This window comes from Pseudonaja textilis, chromosome 1 (genome assembly GCF_049901715.1).
Source record: "Pseudonaja textilis isolate UNSWEBS1 chromosome 1, rPseTex1.2, whole genome shotgun sequence".
NCBI lineage: Eukaryota > Metazoa > Chordata > Lepidosauria > Squamata > Elapidae > Pseudonaja > Pseudonaja textilis.
Window position 1 is genome coordinate 217,828,639 of NC_141990.1, and position 19,654 is coordinate 217,848,292.

The 19,654-nt window shown below is 38.0% G+C and overlaps 1 protein-coding gene across 1 annotated transcript in view; it reads left to right on the top strand.

Moving 5' to 3' along the window:
* Positions 1-2,234: 2,234 nt before the first annotated feature.
* The window catches only part of GYPC (glycophorin C (Gerbich blood group)), a 52,160-nt gene continuing 34,740 nt past the window's right edge, over positions 2,235-19,654 (top strand). The window contains exon 1 of the mRNA XM_026707926.2: positions 2,235-2,458. Within this exon, the coding sequence (XP_026563711.1) occupies positions 2,425-2,458 (34 nt within the window). The 5' untranslated portion in view covers positions 2,235-2,424. The remainder of the gene's footprint in view (positions 2,459-19,654) is intronic.

The window sequence follows — 19,654 nt, forward strand, 5'->3', positions numbered from 1 at the left end:
TGTGCAACATGTCTCAGTAACTATCTAACACAGGTGTCTTCGAACTTGACAGCTTTAAGATGTGTGAATTCCTCCTCCAATCATGTTAGCTCAGGAATCCTGGGAGTTGAAGTCCACAAGCCTTAAAGCTGTCAAGTTTGAAGACCCTTGATTAGAGGTGGTATTCAGCAGGTTCTGACCAGTTCTGGAGAATCGGTAGCTGAAATTTTGAGTAGTTTGGAAAACCGGCAAATACCACTCTGACTGAAGATTGTACAGTATCTTTCCCCTGCCACGCCCACCAAGCCATGCCCACAGAATCGTAAGTAAAAAAAAATGAATCCTACCACTGTCCTTGATCTAGCAGCTTAACACAGAGGTTTGTAAAGTATGGGTTGGGACACCAGGAGGTTTGCAATTAGTTTTTAAACCTATTCAGATTTGTATAGGTAAAGTAATTATGAACACACTCTCTTGGCTTTGCTTTTCACTTGATCTGTGCGGTCTCAGACTCCCCGAGATTAAAGTGTAATTATTAAAAATAAATGATGTAGTTCTTCCTTTCCCAATCCTAATTCCAGAGAAATTTTTTAATTTTATTTAAGGTGCAAAAGGACGATTGACCACATTCTTTTATTATTTTAGGAAGAGGTTATACTGCAGCCTCTATCTAATCTCACAAGGCATTTATATAAATAAAATGGACAGGAGAAGATTTGTATATCCTATTTTGAGATACTGGATTATGAGAAGAAAGGATGCATTGAAAATGGAATGGATAAATGAATGACTATAATATTATTCCTAACAGGAAATTACATCTTCCTAAATGTTAGCGAAAGAGAAGGGAGTGACCCAACATCAGCTACACAAATTACTGATTTAGAACCAAGAACAAACAGAAGTAAACAAAAGAATCTCTGATAGTGTTTCCAGTAGCAGAGCAAATGTATTCAAAATAAGTTCCTAAAAACATGAATATTAATATTTACTCAGAACAAAAATTTTAAATCTTACAGATCTTCAGAGGAAATTGATCTTCTTTATGATCATCGTTCATGATAATCATCCACACTATTTATTATTATTTTTAACCCTTTAACACCTTATTACACTCAAGGCAGCAAACGTACCTAATACGTACATACCTCCTTTCTGCTCTGATTTTTCCCAGAAAAATACTCCTGTGAGGTGGGTTGTGCTGAAAGAGACTGGCCCAAAGTCACCAGGCTGGCTTTCACGCTTAAGATGGGGCTAGAGGTTTTTTTTTTAATTTATTTTATTTTATTTATTTATTTGTCAAAAGCTTACAATACAACAGAAACAAGTTTAAATACAAGAAATAGGAACTAATAATTGGGCACAATAGGACAGGGACGGTAGGCACAATTATGCGCTTATGCAATAATGATTTATTAAACAATAATGTTCTGAAGTTCTCAAGATTTTAGAATAGAATAGAATAGAATAGAATAGAATAGAATAGAATAGAATAGAATAGAATTACTGTTGGAAGGGACTTTGGAGGTCTTTTAGTCCAGCCCCCTGCTTAGATAGGAAACCCCACACCTTTTCAGACAAATGGTTATCCAATCTCTTCTTAAAAACTTGCAGTGTTGGAGCATTCACAACTTCTGGAGGCAAGTTGTACCACGGATTAATTGTCATTAAGTTTTTCCTTAGATCGAAGTTGCTTCTCTCCTTGGTTAGTTTCTACCCATTGTTTCTTGTCCTGCCCTCAGGTGCTTTGGAGAATAGTTTGACTCCTTCTTTGTGGCAGCCACTGAGATATGGAGCACTGCTATCATTTAGATAATCCTTATATTACAACCCATAGTATATATAATATATACATATAATACTTCCCTTACAATCTTGTAAGAGAAGTATTCTATGTATTATTATTGATTTACTACGGAGAATACATAACATTTTAGCTGGCTTCAAGGCCATCTTAAGATTTTACAACAAGCTAGAAATTAAAAGATGGGACTTCTCATTTTGTGCTTCATTTTTTAAGTTTTTCTACTGCTTCTCTCATAAGTTTTTTTTTAAGTTTTAGAAAAATTGCAAAACTCTGCAAAACCTGTTGATGTAGAGGCAAAAGAACAATATAAACCGTATCCCTTGCTAAAGGTGGAAATGTCCCACAGTAAACATTGGCAGAAGAGGAAGATTGAACGAAAAAAAAAAAAGAGAAGCTGTTGCTTATCTAAAAAAGCAAGGCCCCTCCCCTTTTCATGTGAGCTGAATGTGCCGTTTCCTTTTCCAGTGGTAAATGGTCAAGAACCATGCTGGAAGCATCTGAACAAGCGAGGCTTTCTCCCGTTTGCTTCCCTGGTCTATGCTGCAGCTTTGCTTCATTCATCTTTGGACGTGGATAGGAAAGCACAGTCAGTGGGGAAAAAAAAAAGCAAAGGGGAAGCATTTCTGAATGCTTACAGGATGAATTTCCCTAACAGTACAACTTCTGCTCCGCGTGAGTACTCAAAAACGCCTCCTTGTGCAAAATGACAAACGTACAAATTTTACGCTTTGGTGTGTTTAAAAAAAACGGGGGGGGATCGCTTCCTTGCTCTCTCTCTCTTCTCAGAAAACTTTCTAAAGTAACTTCTGGAAACTTTACTCCTTTACTCTATACTCTTGCTTGCATTTACGAGTGTTGGTGGGTGTGAAAACCAAGCAGAAAAAAACCGAAAGTTGTGCAGGCGTGCTTGGGACGAGACAGGAATCCAATTACAACAGTCGTTTGGGAAGATAAACCTTTTATATATATTTATTTTAACGGCACAGCTGAAATGTAATTGAAAGGGGAGCTGAAAAGGAGCGATTAAGGGGTCGATTTTCCTTTTCACTAAAGCTAGAGAAATGCAGCTGTTGAACTGCGTTCTGCTTCTTTCTCTGTGCCCTCTTTGAAGCATTAGCACCTTGCTCAAATACAGACTGTCTCTCGGTACTGTCTCTCGGTAACATGAGAGCCTAGCCCCAAACTGACGGTCTATATTTAGCCACAATGCATTTTTGTTTTCTAATCGTTTCTCAGAACTGGTGTTACAGCCACTGAATGACAGCCGATTGAGGGGGGAAGGAGGGTGGGCCTGTTTCCTGTTTCCAGAATGTTATGTACTTTGGTGAAAAGTTAGAGCAGGAACCGAGGTAGCCCAGGGAGATTCATGTGGGTGGTGAACCAACACTTGATCATCAACCCGACCCTGAGGACTGAGAAGTTAGGCCGAGATCATATTGCAAGCTAGAGAGGGATGGGAACTTATCGGGAACTGGTTTCATAACGTTCAACGCTGTTAGTATTTTTACCCATAATATCAGAGAATGTGGCTTGAACAGAAGTACCTTACATCAAAATTAGGCCCTTCCTCCCTCTTTAAAACCAACAGAAAAAAAGATGTAGGGGAAGAGCAAATCCAGTACAATGGAGACTTTCGCTCCTGTCACGTGTTCAGGCCACAGCCGGTTATCAAAGGATGTGAAGGTCTGTGAGAGCAGATATATTAACATAAACTAATTGTTGTTGACTAAGTTTTGACTTCATCCAAAGTTGTCAGATTGCCAAATGATGGGATGGCATTGAGACCAGTATCCTGCTTCAGTGGAAATGTGTAAACATGTTTTCCAGTTGTTAGGTGGAGTTTCAAGGGAAGGATGCAAGATATTTTGCTGTCTTTCCTCCTCTGCGAAAATATGTGCAAATGCACCGCTTTTGCAATTATGCCTTTGATTTTTGGTAGCTCTGAGTCAATGGCTTTTATTTTGACTTACTAAAGTAAAATGCAAATAGTTGCTACTCTGGGATCCTATGAGCACACCCAAAATCAATTTGTCTATAAGCAATGGCACCAATCTGTCCCATTTCTAGAACTGTTCATGAAAAAAAGGAGTAAAAGATACAGATAGGCAGATAAGATACAGGCAATGGAGGATTTAAGAGGTGTCAGAAAAGATGCACCAATGATCTCACTTTGGTTTTGAATCCATCCACTGCTCACTTAAAGCCCCACCTAAGGTATCCCCAAGAAATTATTTTCAAAGGAATGTAGCCCACAAAAGAAAACAATTGATTCCCTTCTAAAATAGAGATTTTACTTGTTCTGGGGAAAAAGTTTTCTTTATTATGTGGGACTTTCATGGTAATAGAGCTAATGCACATCTATAGAGTCACCAGTGTTTAGGAGACCAATGACCCAGTGACTTCTATTGGATTTCCTCTTATTTTGCAGTGTTTCATTATAGCTGATTGGAATCCAAAATAAATTGGATTGCACATTTATTGGAATCCAAAATAAACTGGATTGCATGTTTTCAATAATTGTCAATGTAGGTATGAAAAGATTATAGTATGTGTGCAAAATAATTCTCTAGGGGTTTGGATTGATTGAGAAAAAAGTACACAATGCACAGGCTTCCTTTTAATGTAAGAAGGCAGACAGCATCCCCCTTAACACCTGAATTTCAGAGCTTCCAGTTCTGCCTGACAGGATACCACCCCTCAGGAATAGCTTTTCTCTACTCTTGAAGCAGCTGTGTCAGCTCCAGGTTTGAAGAGATCCAAGCCAAGCTGCCTTGCTTTCCCTTCACCTGTTTTTCTGATTCATGAGGACTTCCTGAACTTTGAGTACAGAATAGGCCTAGCAGTGGAGGTTTAAGGAGGAGTGTTATGCAGCTACGGCATGGGAACTGCCATTTGCTTTTCCCAATTCCTAAATAACAAATTGCTCCAGAAGAGAATTGGATCTGCAGGTAGTCCTTAACTTAAGGCCAGATATATAGTGACCGAAGTTATGCTGGATTCTGAAAAAGTTACGAAAATCCAACATCTGCCTCCCTCTGTCTGCCTGAAATCAAATGACCACATTTTGGGCCCTCAGCCATTTGCAGTGCCCCATGATCACATGACATATTTGCCAGAAACTGGTGTTGACTTGCAGTGTTCGGCAAAAACCACATCGTAGCAAACAATGGATTTGCTTAATGGCTGCCACATTCACTTTACAGAGACTATGCTCACTTAACTGCCCTCATAAGTTGTAAAATTGATTCTGGTCATCTGACCCACTTCATGGCCTTAATTGGGGGCTCAATTATGGTCCTAACTCAAGGACTGCCTGTGAAAAGATTTCTTCTTCAAGCTTTCTGATGGCTTGAGCTACTCTTGACAGGAAGTGGGGAGGATCCTTGGAGTTATGATAACCCATTGACCCCCCAAAACTCATTTCACTAGGACATATGGGCCCTTTCAAAATACTGTCACCCCCTCCGCCCCTTCTAATACAAGCTTCAGTATCTACCATATAGAAAATCAAGATGCATCCCTTTAATTCTTCTACAGTGCCTTCTCTGCCTGCATGGCATTAACATTCTTCTGCTGTTGTGCTAAATACAGAATATTGGGAGGGTCAGGCTGCTGGCTTCCTTGCAAAAATGTGCCACTGATAGGAGAAAATGTGTCAAGGGTCCTTCCCATAGATTATTAGGTAAATCTGTCCATGCCAATATATAAAATAAAAAAAGATGTTTTCCAGCATTTGTCAGGCCAGGCCATATACTGATGCTGCTCATCTTTGGAATAATTATTCCAGCATCAATATGATTAGGTGCATCATAAAACTGCAAGCACACAAAAGAACAGCAGGTCATCTAATCCAACATTATCTAAAACCCATCCCATTTCCATTTGAAAGTAACATTCACCCCAGAATACAGGTAGTCCTCAATGTATAACAGTTCATTTAGTGTGACTGTTTGAGGTTACAATGGCACTGAAAAAAGTGACTTGAGTGTTTTTCACACAACTATTGCAGCATTCCCATGTTAGCACGATCAACATTCAGACCCTTGGCAAATGGCTCATATTTATGACAGTTGCAGTGTTCTAGGGTCATGAGATAATCTTTTGCAACCTTCTGACAAGCAAAATCAATGGGCAGCCAGTTTCAGTTAAAACTGTGTTACTTGGGCTGAATAATGGTTGTAAGACTTAGTCAAGGACTATCTATAGTCTTTTAATCAAAGAGGGCTATGTACGTTCATTTTATTTAGTGTCAGAAATTTCACCATAACTGAAGGATTGCATCTAGAAGACAAACACAGAATTGATGCTCTGCTATTGTAAAAAGCATATTAGAAAAACTTTTCTCGGCTGGTGCCCATTTTGTTTAAATGTCCTTGAGAGATTTTATGTCTTATCTTGCATTAAGGGAAAAAAAAATAAAGAATGAACAAAAATGTTGACCTGGAGGCAATAAAGCTGTATTTTTATGAAGTTTTTCATATGTTGGCTATCCCCCAAAGGCAATTCTTTAGAACATTTTTTGTTCCAGTAGGTTTTAATATGCGTTTAAGGCCCAAATATACAAAATTACTGCTGATAAAATTCTTTGCAAGGACCTCTTGCCTCACAGTTTGGTCCTAGCAGTGTGATAGCCTCCACCGCGCAACAGGGTGCAAGCAAAAGTTCAAATCAGCAAAACGTTTTGTTGTGAATTGCTTTTTTTTTTTTAATGTTTCCAGTTGCCTTGGAACTTTCATTTTAAGGACAATATCTTTGACAAATATATGAGAAATCTTTAAGAAATATATGAGAAATCATTAAGAATTGCCTTCTTGGATGGGATTACAGGCCTATCCAAAAGGCCAGAGAGATATGTACATAGGAAACCATGTGTCTTGCTGCCTCTCCTCTGGTAAAAATGAGGGGTGTTATGAGCCCCTCTTGGTGGTGACTCTATGTTGGAGGCAATCATTATGAGAAGTTCATTGAATGATACCCTCCCTTACTTCCCATTATTTAAAGGGAGAAAAAAAAATCACTTCCTGTCTCATGATAAACAGAAAAAGTCTAGATTACTTTTGCTTCCTTTCATAAAAGGAAGGAAGGGAAGGTACATTTTCTCCCTCCCTGTCTGGTTATTTTCCTCCTTGAAAAATGAATAATTAGCTTGATTTGGTGGAAACAGTGTCTGCCTTCTTGCCTGCTACCATTTCTCCAAATTTCCTGCAGGCACTACAGAGAAATTGAGACATTTCTCCATTGGAGAAAAACTGTTTTGTGGGATGTTTTATAAGGAGGGAGGGAGGGAGGGGGGGAGGAAGGAAGGAAGGAAAGAAAGAAAGAAAGAAAGAAAGAAAGAAAGAAAGAAAGAAAGAAAGAAAGAAAGAAAGAAAGAAAGAAAGAAAGAAAGAAAGAAAGAAAGAAAGAAAGAAAGAAAGAAAGAAAGAAAGAAAGAAAGAAAGAAAGAAAGAAAGAAAGAAAGAGCAGACTGATGCTGTACTGTTGTTTGGAAGCCTTCTGGCTGTGGGGACCTAATCCTGCAGCTTGTTATCTTGCCCCTGCAGTGTTATATTCTCATTCTCAGAAGAGCAGAAATACAAACCATTGTTGATAACAATGGAATATGAATGTGGATGTTTTATAACAAACAAAACATTTGCAGTGTTATTGAACTGATGTTTCATTGTGATTAGGCAGTGTCATATGTATGAAAACATCATGAATTTTTCATTTTAATTAAGTATGTTTACATTAAAAGATGAGTCTTCTCAGCTAGACTTTTGATTAGGCCACTTATTGAGTATGTAGAGTTCATATGTGTAAAGGTTACCTTAAAACAGCAAATAATTTCAAATCATTTTGTCATTCAACGCATTCAATAAAATATAATAATTGGATAATGTGATCTAGTACAGGGGTCACCAAACTTTTGGACCTCAGGAATCACCACTCATAATTTTAAATCCTGGGGACCATTAATATGAATTTTGACTGACAGTGGCTTGCTGATGGTGGGAGAGAGAGAGAGAGAGAGAGAGAGAGAGAGAGATCTAACCTCTCTCTCTCTCTCCCTCTCCCTCCCCTCACATACACACACACACACAGAGGCAGGGGTGGGGTTCAAATTTCTTAATAACCGGTTCTGTGGGTGTGGCCTAATTTGTGAGTGTGGCTTGGTGATCATGTGACTGGCTGGGCATGGATTGTACGTAAATATTATAAATATGTAAAAATTGATTTTTTAAATAAAAAAGAGCAACTTTTACCCAAAATCAGGCAAAGCAAGCAGGCAAATTGAATTGCACACAGAATCAGATTCATTCACAGATCTGTGTTTCTGCCATCAGCTAGCTGAGTCTGTCACATAAAATTTGCTTGCAAGCAAACTCACAAAATTAACTCACAACACACTGTGTACGTAAATATTGATTTTTTTTATTTAAAAAGGAGCAACTTTTACCCAAAATCAGGCAAAGCAGGCAGGCAGATTGAGTTGCTCACAGAATCACAGATTCAATTAAAGATCTATGATTCTGCCATCGGCTACTTGCACTGAAAAATAGAAGCTTCAGTCCTAAGGAAGGTTCGGCTCTGCTTAAAAGCAGAGCCGAAGATCTAAAGATTAGCTAGAAAGCAAGAAATCCAACGGTTTCCTGCTTTCTAGCTAATCTAAATCTCCTGGCACAGCAGAACAGCTGATGGTTGGGGGAAAAAAGGAAAAATAGCAACTTTGCAGGCAAGTTTGCCAGATAAAGAGTGAGTGGGCAGGGAGGGTTCCCATGGGCCACGTGGGCACCGTAGCCTTGTGTTCCTGTACAGCCTGGATTAATTGCTTTTGGGGGTGCTCTGGGAGTGACATTTCTCTGCGGACCACCAAAATTTTCTCACGGACCATCAGTGGGCTGTGGCCCACCGGTTGGCGACTGCTGATCTAGTACATGTGATCTAGGATCCACAACTATTTATTTTTTGAATAAATACAACATATCAACAGATAGAAGAATCTCTCTGTAGGATTTCTAAAAAAAAGTTTTCTGTATCCAGGTACTCTTTGTTTAGCAATCACAATTGGGATTGGCAACTGGATTATTAAGCAAGATGGTTGCAAAATGAAACCTTGACTTAGGCTCTTATGTCAGCTTTCCTGTGGCTTTACAGACCTGATATGATTGTACATGAGAGGATTGGTCATAAAGTTACTTTTTCATCGTGGCCTATAACTATGTATGGTCGTTAAATGAGTGTTCCAAGTAATACCCCCAAGAGAATCAAAACTCTGAGGCAGGCATCTTTCTCAATGCATGAATTTATTAGAGATGTCATATTGGCACATCTGGGAAAACCCGAATCCGAAAGCCCCAGGTTTTCCCCACCCAGAGTAAAAGTTCCTTCCCCTCCATCCACATGTGCATCACATGGTCGAATCAGGTCACTGTCCCATCTTTGGTTGACTTCCAGTCACGCCTCCACAGGTGCAGGCTGAATGTCCTTGACTCCCAAGGGAAAAATGTTCCCACAGCTTGCCCATCCACCACAGTGGCAGATAATAATAATAATAATAATAATAATAATAATAATAATAATAATAATAATAATAATAATAATAATAACAACAACAACAACAACAACAACAACAACAACAACCTGAAAAAGTGTTAAAAAATGAGCATGCAAAACTACTGTAGGACTTTCGAATACAGACTGATAATATTTTGGAACACAACACCCTGGATATCACGATTGTGGAGAGGAAAAAAGTGTGAATCATCGACATTGCCATATCTGGTGAGAGAAGAATCGAAGAGAAACAACAACAATGGCAGTTTTAACAAGCTAATCAGGATGTTTCAAGTCTGTGATATGTACCAAGTTACCTTTTAAGCTTTTGACTTTTCAAACATACCATGGGAAAGAGAATTGGTGAATTGATTGTTGATGCACAGCACTTGTAGAGAGAGGTTTCCAGAAAAATCTGTATTTAGAAAGCTACATCCCTCTATATCCCTAAGTCAAAGTGTTCCAAATCCAGCCTGCTGCTTTTATTTAATTCTGTTTTCTGAAGATATTATAGAGCCAATCAGGAAGAGTACATAATACATTTTCACTTGCATAATTGGAATGCAATTATTCCTGATTAACATAGAGCAGATATGAGTGGTTGGACACAAATTGGCTATGATTTGATGTCTTTTCCCCAGAGAAGAACAGAAACATATCTAATTTAGATGACTATCACCATTTTTTTTTAAAATCCAGGCAAATGTACAGTATTGTCTGGTGAAGGAATAACAAAGGCTTTCTTGTAGATTAGGACTCTGATAAGAGCTACAGAAGCATCTTTGGAGAGTGATTTATTTCCACCCCCAATCCAGATCATCTCTAGTGCCAACCACCTGGCATATAAAACCAGCAGGAAACAGTATGAGGAACCCATATTAATAAGCTATCCCAAGATATTGCCATCATTACTGTCATTAAATCCATTTCTGAAACAATGACTGCTTGTTTGCTGAATGAAGGTACATGGACAACCAGATAAGCCAGTTGACTCTGCAAAATCTCTAAAGCGGGGCAGCCTCTCATATAATTTGTTCTGCAACACATGTTTCGCCACAGGGATCTCTCCAAATTAAAATGACAAATTCTGCTGAAAATTACTGTTTGTAACACTTTTCGGGAAAAAATATGCCATTACTGCTGAAAAGTGGATTTCCATCATAAACATCATTTCCCATTTCTTTTTCATGTTAAGCTTACTTAAAGAGGGACTCATTCCTTGTTATTTTGAAACAGAAATAGTTGAAATTATATTACTCACTAAAGTTCTGTTGGGATATCACAACATGAGCGAGTAATATTTGTTTCTGCTAGAGTACATACTTCCTTTGGAATGAGGGCTGGGTTAATGATGTGAAGTAGTTGGAAACATATCTTATTGAGCAGTATACAAGAAATAATAAAAATGCAAGACAGGAAAATTCTCTTTTTTTCTTTTTTCCCTTGTTTGGGCGAACTGGGGATTGTGTGTGTGTGTTGTGTTCTCTTAATTTGTTTAAATTTCAACTCCAGTGTTCATGTGTTTCTCACTCCACAATGGGAGAAAATGGAAATTCGGCAGTTTAGTCTTTCCAAAGCTACATTCAGCCAAAGGGCTGCAAGTTGCCCATCCTGGTTGAAGACAAACAGTACGTATTGATAATGTGAATGACATTCAGTTCAGTGCTCTTATATGAAATAGCACATGTTGCAAATCCAAGTCCCTGATTTTCTTTCTAATTGACTTATTCTCGCCTGGCTGCAAATGTACATAGTTTTTCAAAGCTTGTCTATATGGCTGTCCAGAATCACTGAAGAAACTAGAATAGAATATTAAGATAATATTAACATTCTTAATGTTTGCTGAGAATAATTGATTGTCTGATATACAGTTTATGCCAGTAGATAAACAAACCCTTCTCAAACCATGCTATCTCCAGTTTATGAAAGTACTTATACCATATGCTTCAGAAAGTGTATTTTGCTAATACACCACTGCGTACCTTTTTTTTTTTTTTTAGTTTACACAAATTTTTGAACTACAGTTCTGAAAAATGACAATATTGGCCAGGAATAACAGGAGCTTGAAACAGCTAAGCAGGATTTGAAAACCTGCTAGTACTTTAATGGAAAGTTGCTAGGAAATCCGAGGGCTTTGCTTTACATTGGAAGTTTTTTTTAAAAATTCAGGAGAAAGTAAAAAGTCACCACCATTCCCCATAATTCTGCAAAACCTTAAATGGTTATATGCATGCTGTCTCCAGTCTTAAGGGAGATTTTTATTTTATTATTGCTACAAAACCTCAGGAACCAATGCTGAGAACAGCTGAAATCTAATGCTGCAGGATCCAAACTGGCTCAGTCACTGGGACCAGAAGTTTTGTCCAGCTTTCAGAGTCATGCTGGAGCCCATCTTCAGGGAACTTCTCTTTGCCTTTGACCTACCCAGATTGGATCCTGCAACATTATCTTGGGATATGTATATTTGCCTTCATTCCTGAAATCTTAACGTTTCAACCATCTTCACAGCTTCAAGCAGACTTTTCCCCATTGCTTATTGGTTATTTGGTTGGGTTTTTTTTTGGATGATCGCAGCTCTTGAAACTGTTTTAAAGTCTGCAGCCACTCTTGTGGCTCCCCAAGTCTCAAAGATTCACGTTTAACAAAGTTGGCATAAAGGCTGAGGTTTTCCTAACTTTCAAATAATGCCAAGGGGGTTTCGCCTTCCACTCACTTAATAATTTCAAAGATTGTCCAGACACATACCTTCAACACTGAGAGTCTGGGATTCTGTAAGGTTTTGTAATAGGAATATGGGACTTTTTTATAGGCTGAGGTTTACTTTTGCCCTTTGAATGATATGCTGCAAATTGGTTTCAGGAAACCAAATCCCTCATTTTTCAGCAGCTGTTGAAATTGCCCCTTCTCCCATCAACTGAATTTGAGGGGAAAGAAGTGCTTCCAGGAAAGTATAGACAGTGTAGAAGTATAAACAGTGTATTTTAATTCTGTAACATAATTGAAAATGATTTTTAAATTCCAAAATAGAACAATAAAAAGTATGAAATTGCTTTTAGTTTTATGTAAGATTTTAATATGTTATAGAAAAACAAGCAAATAATATTTTTATGAACAAATATAATACATAGGTCATATTCTGTATAGGTAAAAGTACAACTTCATCCCTGGAGAGTGATTTTACCAGTACAGAACTCCTCATGAGGAAATTCATCTTAGACAGTTCAGATATCTTCCTTTAAGATGACAGAGTAAAGACTCAGTATGAAGTTGATCTTTGGATAAAGTGAGCTTAATGAAAACATTGAATGATTGTAGGCTGCCTAAAGTCACCTTTGGTGAGATGGGTGGCATATAAGTTTAATAAATAGATGCTGACATCCCTAGACCAGCCTAATCAACTGTATTTAAAAATCCAACCCAAATGACTCCATACATGTGTAGACAAAGGTATGTTCATCAGACTATAAATGTTAACATCTCTAGTATATTAACATCAGGGTAGAACTGGCTTTGTAAAACATACATATATTTGCAGATTTATTAAGAACTAGGAAAAAAAAAAACAGTAGAAAGCAGTAGGCAAATCTAAATGAAGAACCAAATGTTTAGATACTTCCCCAAATCACTAGGAACTACACTGCATAAAAGAATCTCAAAAAGAGACACAATTATCAACAAAATAAATTAAATGACCATAAAATCCAAAATAAAATCAGATAACTATCTTCCATCCTCTTTAGATGCTAAAACTGTCCAAGGCTTGGCTAAAAAAAGACAGTTTCTGAAAGCCAGGAGCAAAGGGATAAAGCACTAAGGGTAAAGTTGTAAAATTCTGCAGAAAAGGAAGAAGTATTGATTTTGCTTGCTGCTTTGAGTTATTCATAAAAGTAATAAAAGTGGGATAAATATATAAAATGCATGCCTGTGAGGGGCAAAATATCCCATAATATAAGGCCTACTTCTGAGAAGGTCTGATTTCTAGTTTGTATCCCCTTCACTTCGTGGAAAGGTGGGATTTATTTACTTCATATGTCTCTGCCTCTGATAGGAGAGGCAGAATCATGGCCATGGTGATCACTGTAGTTATTACACTGTCAGCATCCAAGGCAGGGATGGCAAACTCACGTCATCATGGCAGCATCACGTAAGATATCAGGACTTTTCCCCCCTTCACTAAACCAGGCATGGGCATGGCCAGTGCATGACGCATTCGGCTCGTAGGCTGGGAGTTTGATAGCCCTAATCAAAGGTATCTTCAAAAATCCTCTCAGGTAGAATTTATTGCAATAGGCCAACTGCATGATTTCATTTTGCTTATGTTAGCCTTATTCATTTCACTTGCACACTGCTATAAGTCAGCAATTCCCAGTGGCTGATGCTAATAAAATAAAAGCCAGAGTTAAATCCATGAATATTGTAGTCTTAAACTTAAAATCATCAGCATGTCAAGCTTGGTTTAAAACGTGTATTTTTAGTTCTTTTTTGAACGCCAGCTAAGAGATCTGGTTCATCAATTTAGCAAGTACATGCCTATAATTAAAATTGCTTTTAATTAATGAGGCTGTGCTTCAGAAACCATTTGGAAAGATACCTCAAGGCACCTAGAAGTGTGAACCTAACACCTGTCTGTATTCTTTTCCCAATTGCACAGCTGGCCTATGCTGCCTCCAAGTCACCCAAGAGCAGGCATGACTTCTCTAAAGAGTTGCAGGCAGCTTCTACATTCATGTCCTACATGTTCCGAAGCCCTTTTCAGACCAAATCCAAAGCACTGCACAACACTTAAAGCTAATGTGATTACTTTCTAATTACATATCTAACATTATTTCTTTGAATTAACATTTTAAAAAAATGTATCACTTTGCAACAACATACAGAAGTTTCTGGGTGAACCTTCTAAGGGACACAAAGATCCCTGGAGTTGTGCCATTTCCTTTTTAAAGATAACTCGTGGTTAAGCTGTCCATAGTAAGACAGGGTCATTACTGTTGTACAGCATTGTGATCTGTCTGGGGAAAAAAAAAAGGAGTAAAACATATTAAACATTCAAACTTTAGCCTGAGCTTTGTGGAGCTTTCTCTCCATATCTCCTGTCTTATTCTGTCAAATCCCCACAGGGTTTTACTTTGAACATTGTATGCATTTTTTAAAACTGCTGTCTTTTCCTCCAAGGTACTCTAGAAGTACAGTAAACAATAAGAAAATTAAGGAAGGTATTGCCACTGGAGAGGTAGGCATAAATCTTTCCTTTTCAATTTACAGCCTGAAGTGAGGGTTTATTTGTTTGTTAGTTTGGGTTTTTCTCAATCTGTTCAAAAGTTATTTGCTTTCTCTAAGCATCTTTGCTGTAGATATTTATGATCTCTGACTCCTATTTTTTGCAAGTGCTAGATATGACATTTCCCCCTTATATTTCTGTTGCTAAGTGAGTTAAGTAACTTTTGCCCTATTGTATGACTTTTCTTTCCACAGTAGTTTGATGAACCATTGAGCTTGTTAAGTCAGTAACCCGGTTAAGTGAATCTGGCTTCCCTATTGACTTTGCTTATCAGAAGGTTGCAAAAGATGATCACATGATCCCAGGACATTGCAATCATAAATATAAGCCAGTTGCCAAGTGTCAGAATTTTGATCACATGACCATGGGGATGCTGCAACAGATTAAAGGTCATAAGTCACTTTTTTCAGTGCCATTGTAATTTCAAATGGTCACTAAACAAATAGTAGTAAGTTTTCCAAGTACCTGTATTTCCATTGTAGGACACTAATCTAAAATAACATAAAATAATAAAATAAAATCTCTTGTCCTTGCAAGATCATCAGAATTTATAATTCTTTTTTTTTTAATTCCAAATTGTCTTGGTGGATTCACTACCTGAATTGTAAATGATGACAAGACACTTCAACTGAAGCTTTTCTCTCTATCTTCCGAGTAGGACCTAAACAATAGCATTTCTACACTGCAACCAGCATAACTACTTGTTGGGGAAAACCAGCTTGCAGTAGAAACTTTCCTGAGGTAGGAACTGCGTGGAGAACAAATTAAAACAAAGCCATCTGTTCTGAAAAAGAGCCTACTTCCTAGTCTGTGTTGAGGTCAGTAATTGCACAGGTTCCTGAGTGTCAAAAATCAGATAGCAGAGAGACATGCAAGTGACATAATTTCCTCTAATACCGCATGCGTCTTCAATTTCCACATCCAATGACGGTTCTTTTTTCCTGCTTGTAGAGGGATGACTGTTCAGCCGAGTCTCAAAATACATAAATATGTGCAGCCACTTATTTTTTACTGTCCTGGATTATTGTTTTTCATTTTTCTTGGCTGGGAAATAACAACTACATAGATATAGAATCCTCTCAAAAGCCACTCACATTCTGAAACATTAGGTCTTTCAGCTAATGCAGAAAATGTTGTAGTTCTTTGGGAATTCTTGAAGGCCTTAAGGCAGGAGTCTGTCTTCATGAGGAAGGTGACAAGAATGAAGATCTATTTTTGGAACAAGCATATTCTGGATGGCAGCACATCCCTGATTTTCAGAAGGAAATTACTTCTGAGGAAACATTCTTCTTCATAGCCACTTAGTGTGTTACTCAGCCAGTGGACCTTGGCCAAAAAACCCCAAACACAACAAAAAAGTAAAAAAATTCTCTGTTATTTCTTTTGAAGCTTTACTTTACCTTCTTTGCTTTGGTAACTTCAACTTTAAAATGTTGTGAAGATACTGAGGAGACATAAGAGTATCTAAAAATTGTTTCAGAATTAATGCAAATTATTTCTGTTATGTTATGGCAACTTGGATCTAGACTTATTCCTACCCAATTGATTGTGCCTCTGTCTCTCAGTCAAGGATTAAAGGAAAACTATTGGCAGCTTCTGGTGGTCACAAGGACCAACAAAGAATCAGAATCAAACACTTTTCAGTCACTGATTAAAATAATATTTAGAGGAAAAGCATTTGCTCCATTCATGGCTAAGGAAGGTCATGGCTAAGGAAGTATTTCTGATTCCTCATTTTCCAGGGAAATTTTGAACTGTTCTTCTTAGTTTGGATGGGAGGGGTCTTTATGAGAAGGGATGGGAATAGTTTGCATCTCGGAGTAGTCCTACTTCTATTGTCCCTTTGATTGTCCCTTCAATCTGTGGCTTCTGCCAATAAAATGTATCATCTTTGAATTTTTTTTCTTTTGGGGTACCCCTTGCCATCACCTCTGTTCCCTGCAAAGCTTTACCATTTGAGACATGTGGGAATTGGCACAAAAGTGACAAGAGTTCAGCCAGTTTTTCCTTCTAGCCTAATGACCTTCACAAGTGCAAAAGAAGAGGATGGGATGAGTTAAAAGAGAATGTCCTGATGTTCTTCATAAAGCTTCCTACTGTGGCTGTGACATGTCTTTGGGTTAATTATGAGCACAGTTACAGAAGACCAGTAAACCCACCTCTAAAAATAGCTCAGCTAACAAGTTGGTATGAGTGAAAGATGTAGATTGAAAAGAGGAGGAGACTAACACGGTGCATTAAGAGACCTCTCTCCCACTTCATCTTTGGTACCTCTGTTTCAGTGGCCTGTCAACAGAGCTAGTTACAGATCAGGCCATGAATCTGTGCCCCAAAATTGCCCAGCTAAGGATTTAATATGAAATACTAGGGTAGAAGACCTCAACACTGGTGACGTGTCATTCAGGTAAGATTGTCAAATATTGTTGAAGGAGCCATCCCAACACTTGCCTATATCAACCTCACATTAGCTTACAGAAGGTGATTGATGATGGTTTTCCATATTATCTACTAGATAGTAGAAGATACAGGTAGTCACTTACAACAGTTCATTCAGTGACTGTTTGAATTTACAACGGCACTGAAAAAAGTGACATGTCTTTCACACTTATGACTTGTGGCATCTCCATGGTCACAAGATTAAAACTTGGGTGCTTGGCAACTGGTTCATATTTATGATGGTTGCAGTGTCCCAGGATCAGCTGATCACCTTTTGTGACCTTCTGATGAGCAAAGTCAGTGGGGAAGCCAGATTCATTTAACAGCCATGTTATTCACTTAACAGCTGCCCTGATTCACTTAACAACTGTGGCAAGAAAAGGTCATAAAATGGGGCAAAATTCAGTTATCTGATGTCTCACTAGATAGTAGGGGAAGCAAAGCCAACGAAATCCACCAATCACTCCCATTAAAATATTCCTCATTAATGCTGTAAGAAGCCTTCTTGTTACTAAGGCAGATTAAAGTTTAGCATTCAGGGCAATGAAAATTATACAACCTTTTCTGCTGGCTCAGAGATCTGTGGAATGTGTATTAACATGACCCCGAGGAACAACCAACCCTAAGTTGATTTTAATTGCAGCTTCACTGTGCTCTCCAGGTATTTTTTTAAGGATACCTAAATGTTCTCAAATATTTTCAGTCAGAAGTCAGTGTTGCCAAGGTTGATTAGGAATAATGTCTCAGAAATCTAGTTGGCCTGACCAATTTACTTCTCCCTGAAAAAAAGAAAAAAGGGCAACAATTGCTAATTTTGTTGCTGAGTTTGAAGAATAGTTATTTCCACTTCAAAAATAAGTATTGATGATGTTTGGCTCTTGACTAAACTTTGTGTTTCTAGGTCTGGAGAATTGTGTTAATTGATGGCAAAAGGGAATTGTAAATCTTAGTGGAATTCCTTTTTTGTGATTCCCCCCCCCCCCAATTAGCCTTATTGCACTTAATTGTCTTAGTCTGAAAAAAAAATCAGGAATTCCTCTTCAGCAACATGGATCATATCAGGACTTTATTAGTTCATCAGGAGAACCTATTGGTATTTTTCATGATGCCAAAGGGACTCCTTCTCAGATACAATCCACACATCTCCTCCTAATGTCCTTTTTGAAGAGTTAAAGATCTTTATTCTGCCTTAAGGTCTCTCTTTCCAATTTAAATTCCTCCTCAGTTAGTCCTTGCTTAGTAACCACCATTAGAAGTTAAGATGGCATTGAAAAAGGATACTTAGGACAAGTCCTCAAATTTGCAGCTGTCACAACCTCTGCATGTCCCATGACCACAATTTGGGTGCTTGGCACATTTAGAATAGTTGCAGGTCCCATACTCATGCGATTGCCATCCTTCTGACAAGCAAAATGACTGGGGAAGCTGACAGGAAGTTGCATGTCATGGTCACATGATGTTGCACTTAATGACTGCAGCTGGAACTGATGTAAATGTGGTCATGTGAAGTTTGACTTTATGGCTGCATTGCTTAGCAGTGGTCACTGCTCCCATTTGAGGTTGTGACGACTACTTATACTTCTGTTCATGTGGCTGCAGGATACAGGATGAGATAATAATGGAAGAATTGAAACATTTACTGAAAACCTATTGGAAACATGGCCAGGACAAAATAGCACTAGAATCAGGTGTACAAGAAAAGGTACACAACCATTCAAAAGGCTGCTCTTTTTCACCAAATTCCTCTTCAAAGGATGTTGCAAAGCAGTGCCCTGCTTTTGAAAATAGAATGTGAAAGCTAGTTCAGGCAAGGTCAAGAGTAAACAGACTGAAACCAGACTAGAACATTATCAAAACAATGGATAGGTAGAAAATAGTCTTCCTACCCACAGAAGAGAATCACCTCAAGGGCAGGAGAAAAAGATGTAGGGATTTGAACCTTGATTTCACTATAAATGGGGTTTGCACTTGATTTATAACAGTCACTGGAATTCTCTTTTAGAATTCTTTCACAATAAAGTGTACTTATCGAAGTTTTGCATCTTTGAATGCCTCCACCAGGTTTTAGTTCTGATGCTAACTAAGCCTGGCGTTGGAATTCATGACTAATCCACTTAACAATGAGACTGTAAGAATAGCTAATGTGTGGAATCCACTCTTACTTGTTATGATATGTACTGAATAACCCTTGAATAACAAGGATATGCACATGGAAACGTTTATGAGAGTAGTTATGAATAATTATTCAGCCACACATAGATACACTAAATTGAGTTAAAGTTTACTTTAAGAAATAGCACAGTCGAATAAATGGTCCAGGTCATATACGTTTTACAGTCCAAAGAATATTCAGTTACGAAGTCTTCTTACCATTTGCCTTTTTCATTTACAGTAAACAAAAATATCAACGTATAAGCACAGCATAAATACAAAGAGAACCTTAGATAGCAGCATAATGTCAAAGATACAGAATGTCAGAGAAAGCAAGCTATGATCTCTAGTTCCCTCTTATGGTAATTTGCAATATAATCAACCAAATTGGAATATAGTATAAATCAATACAGTGATTTTGTCTTATAGCTACAAACATACGTTGTTGGTTTATATATTGCCAACCC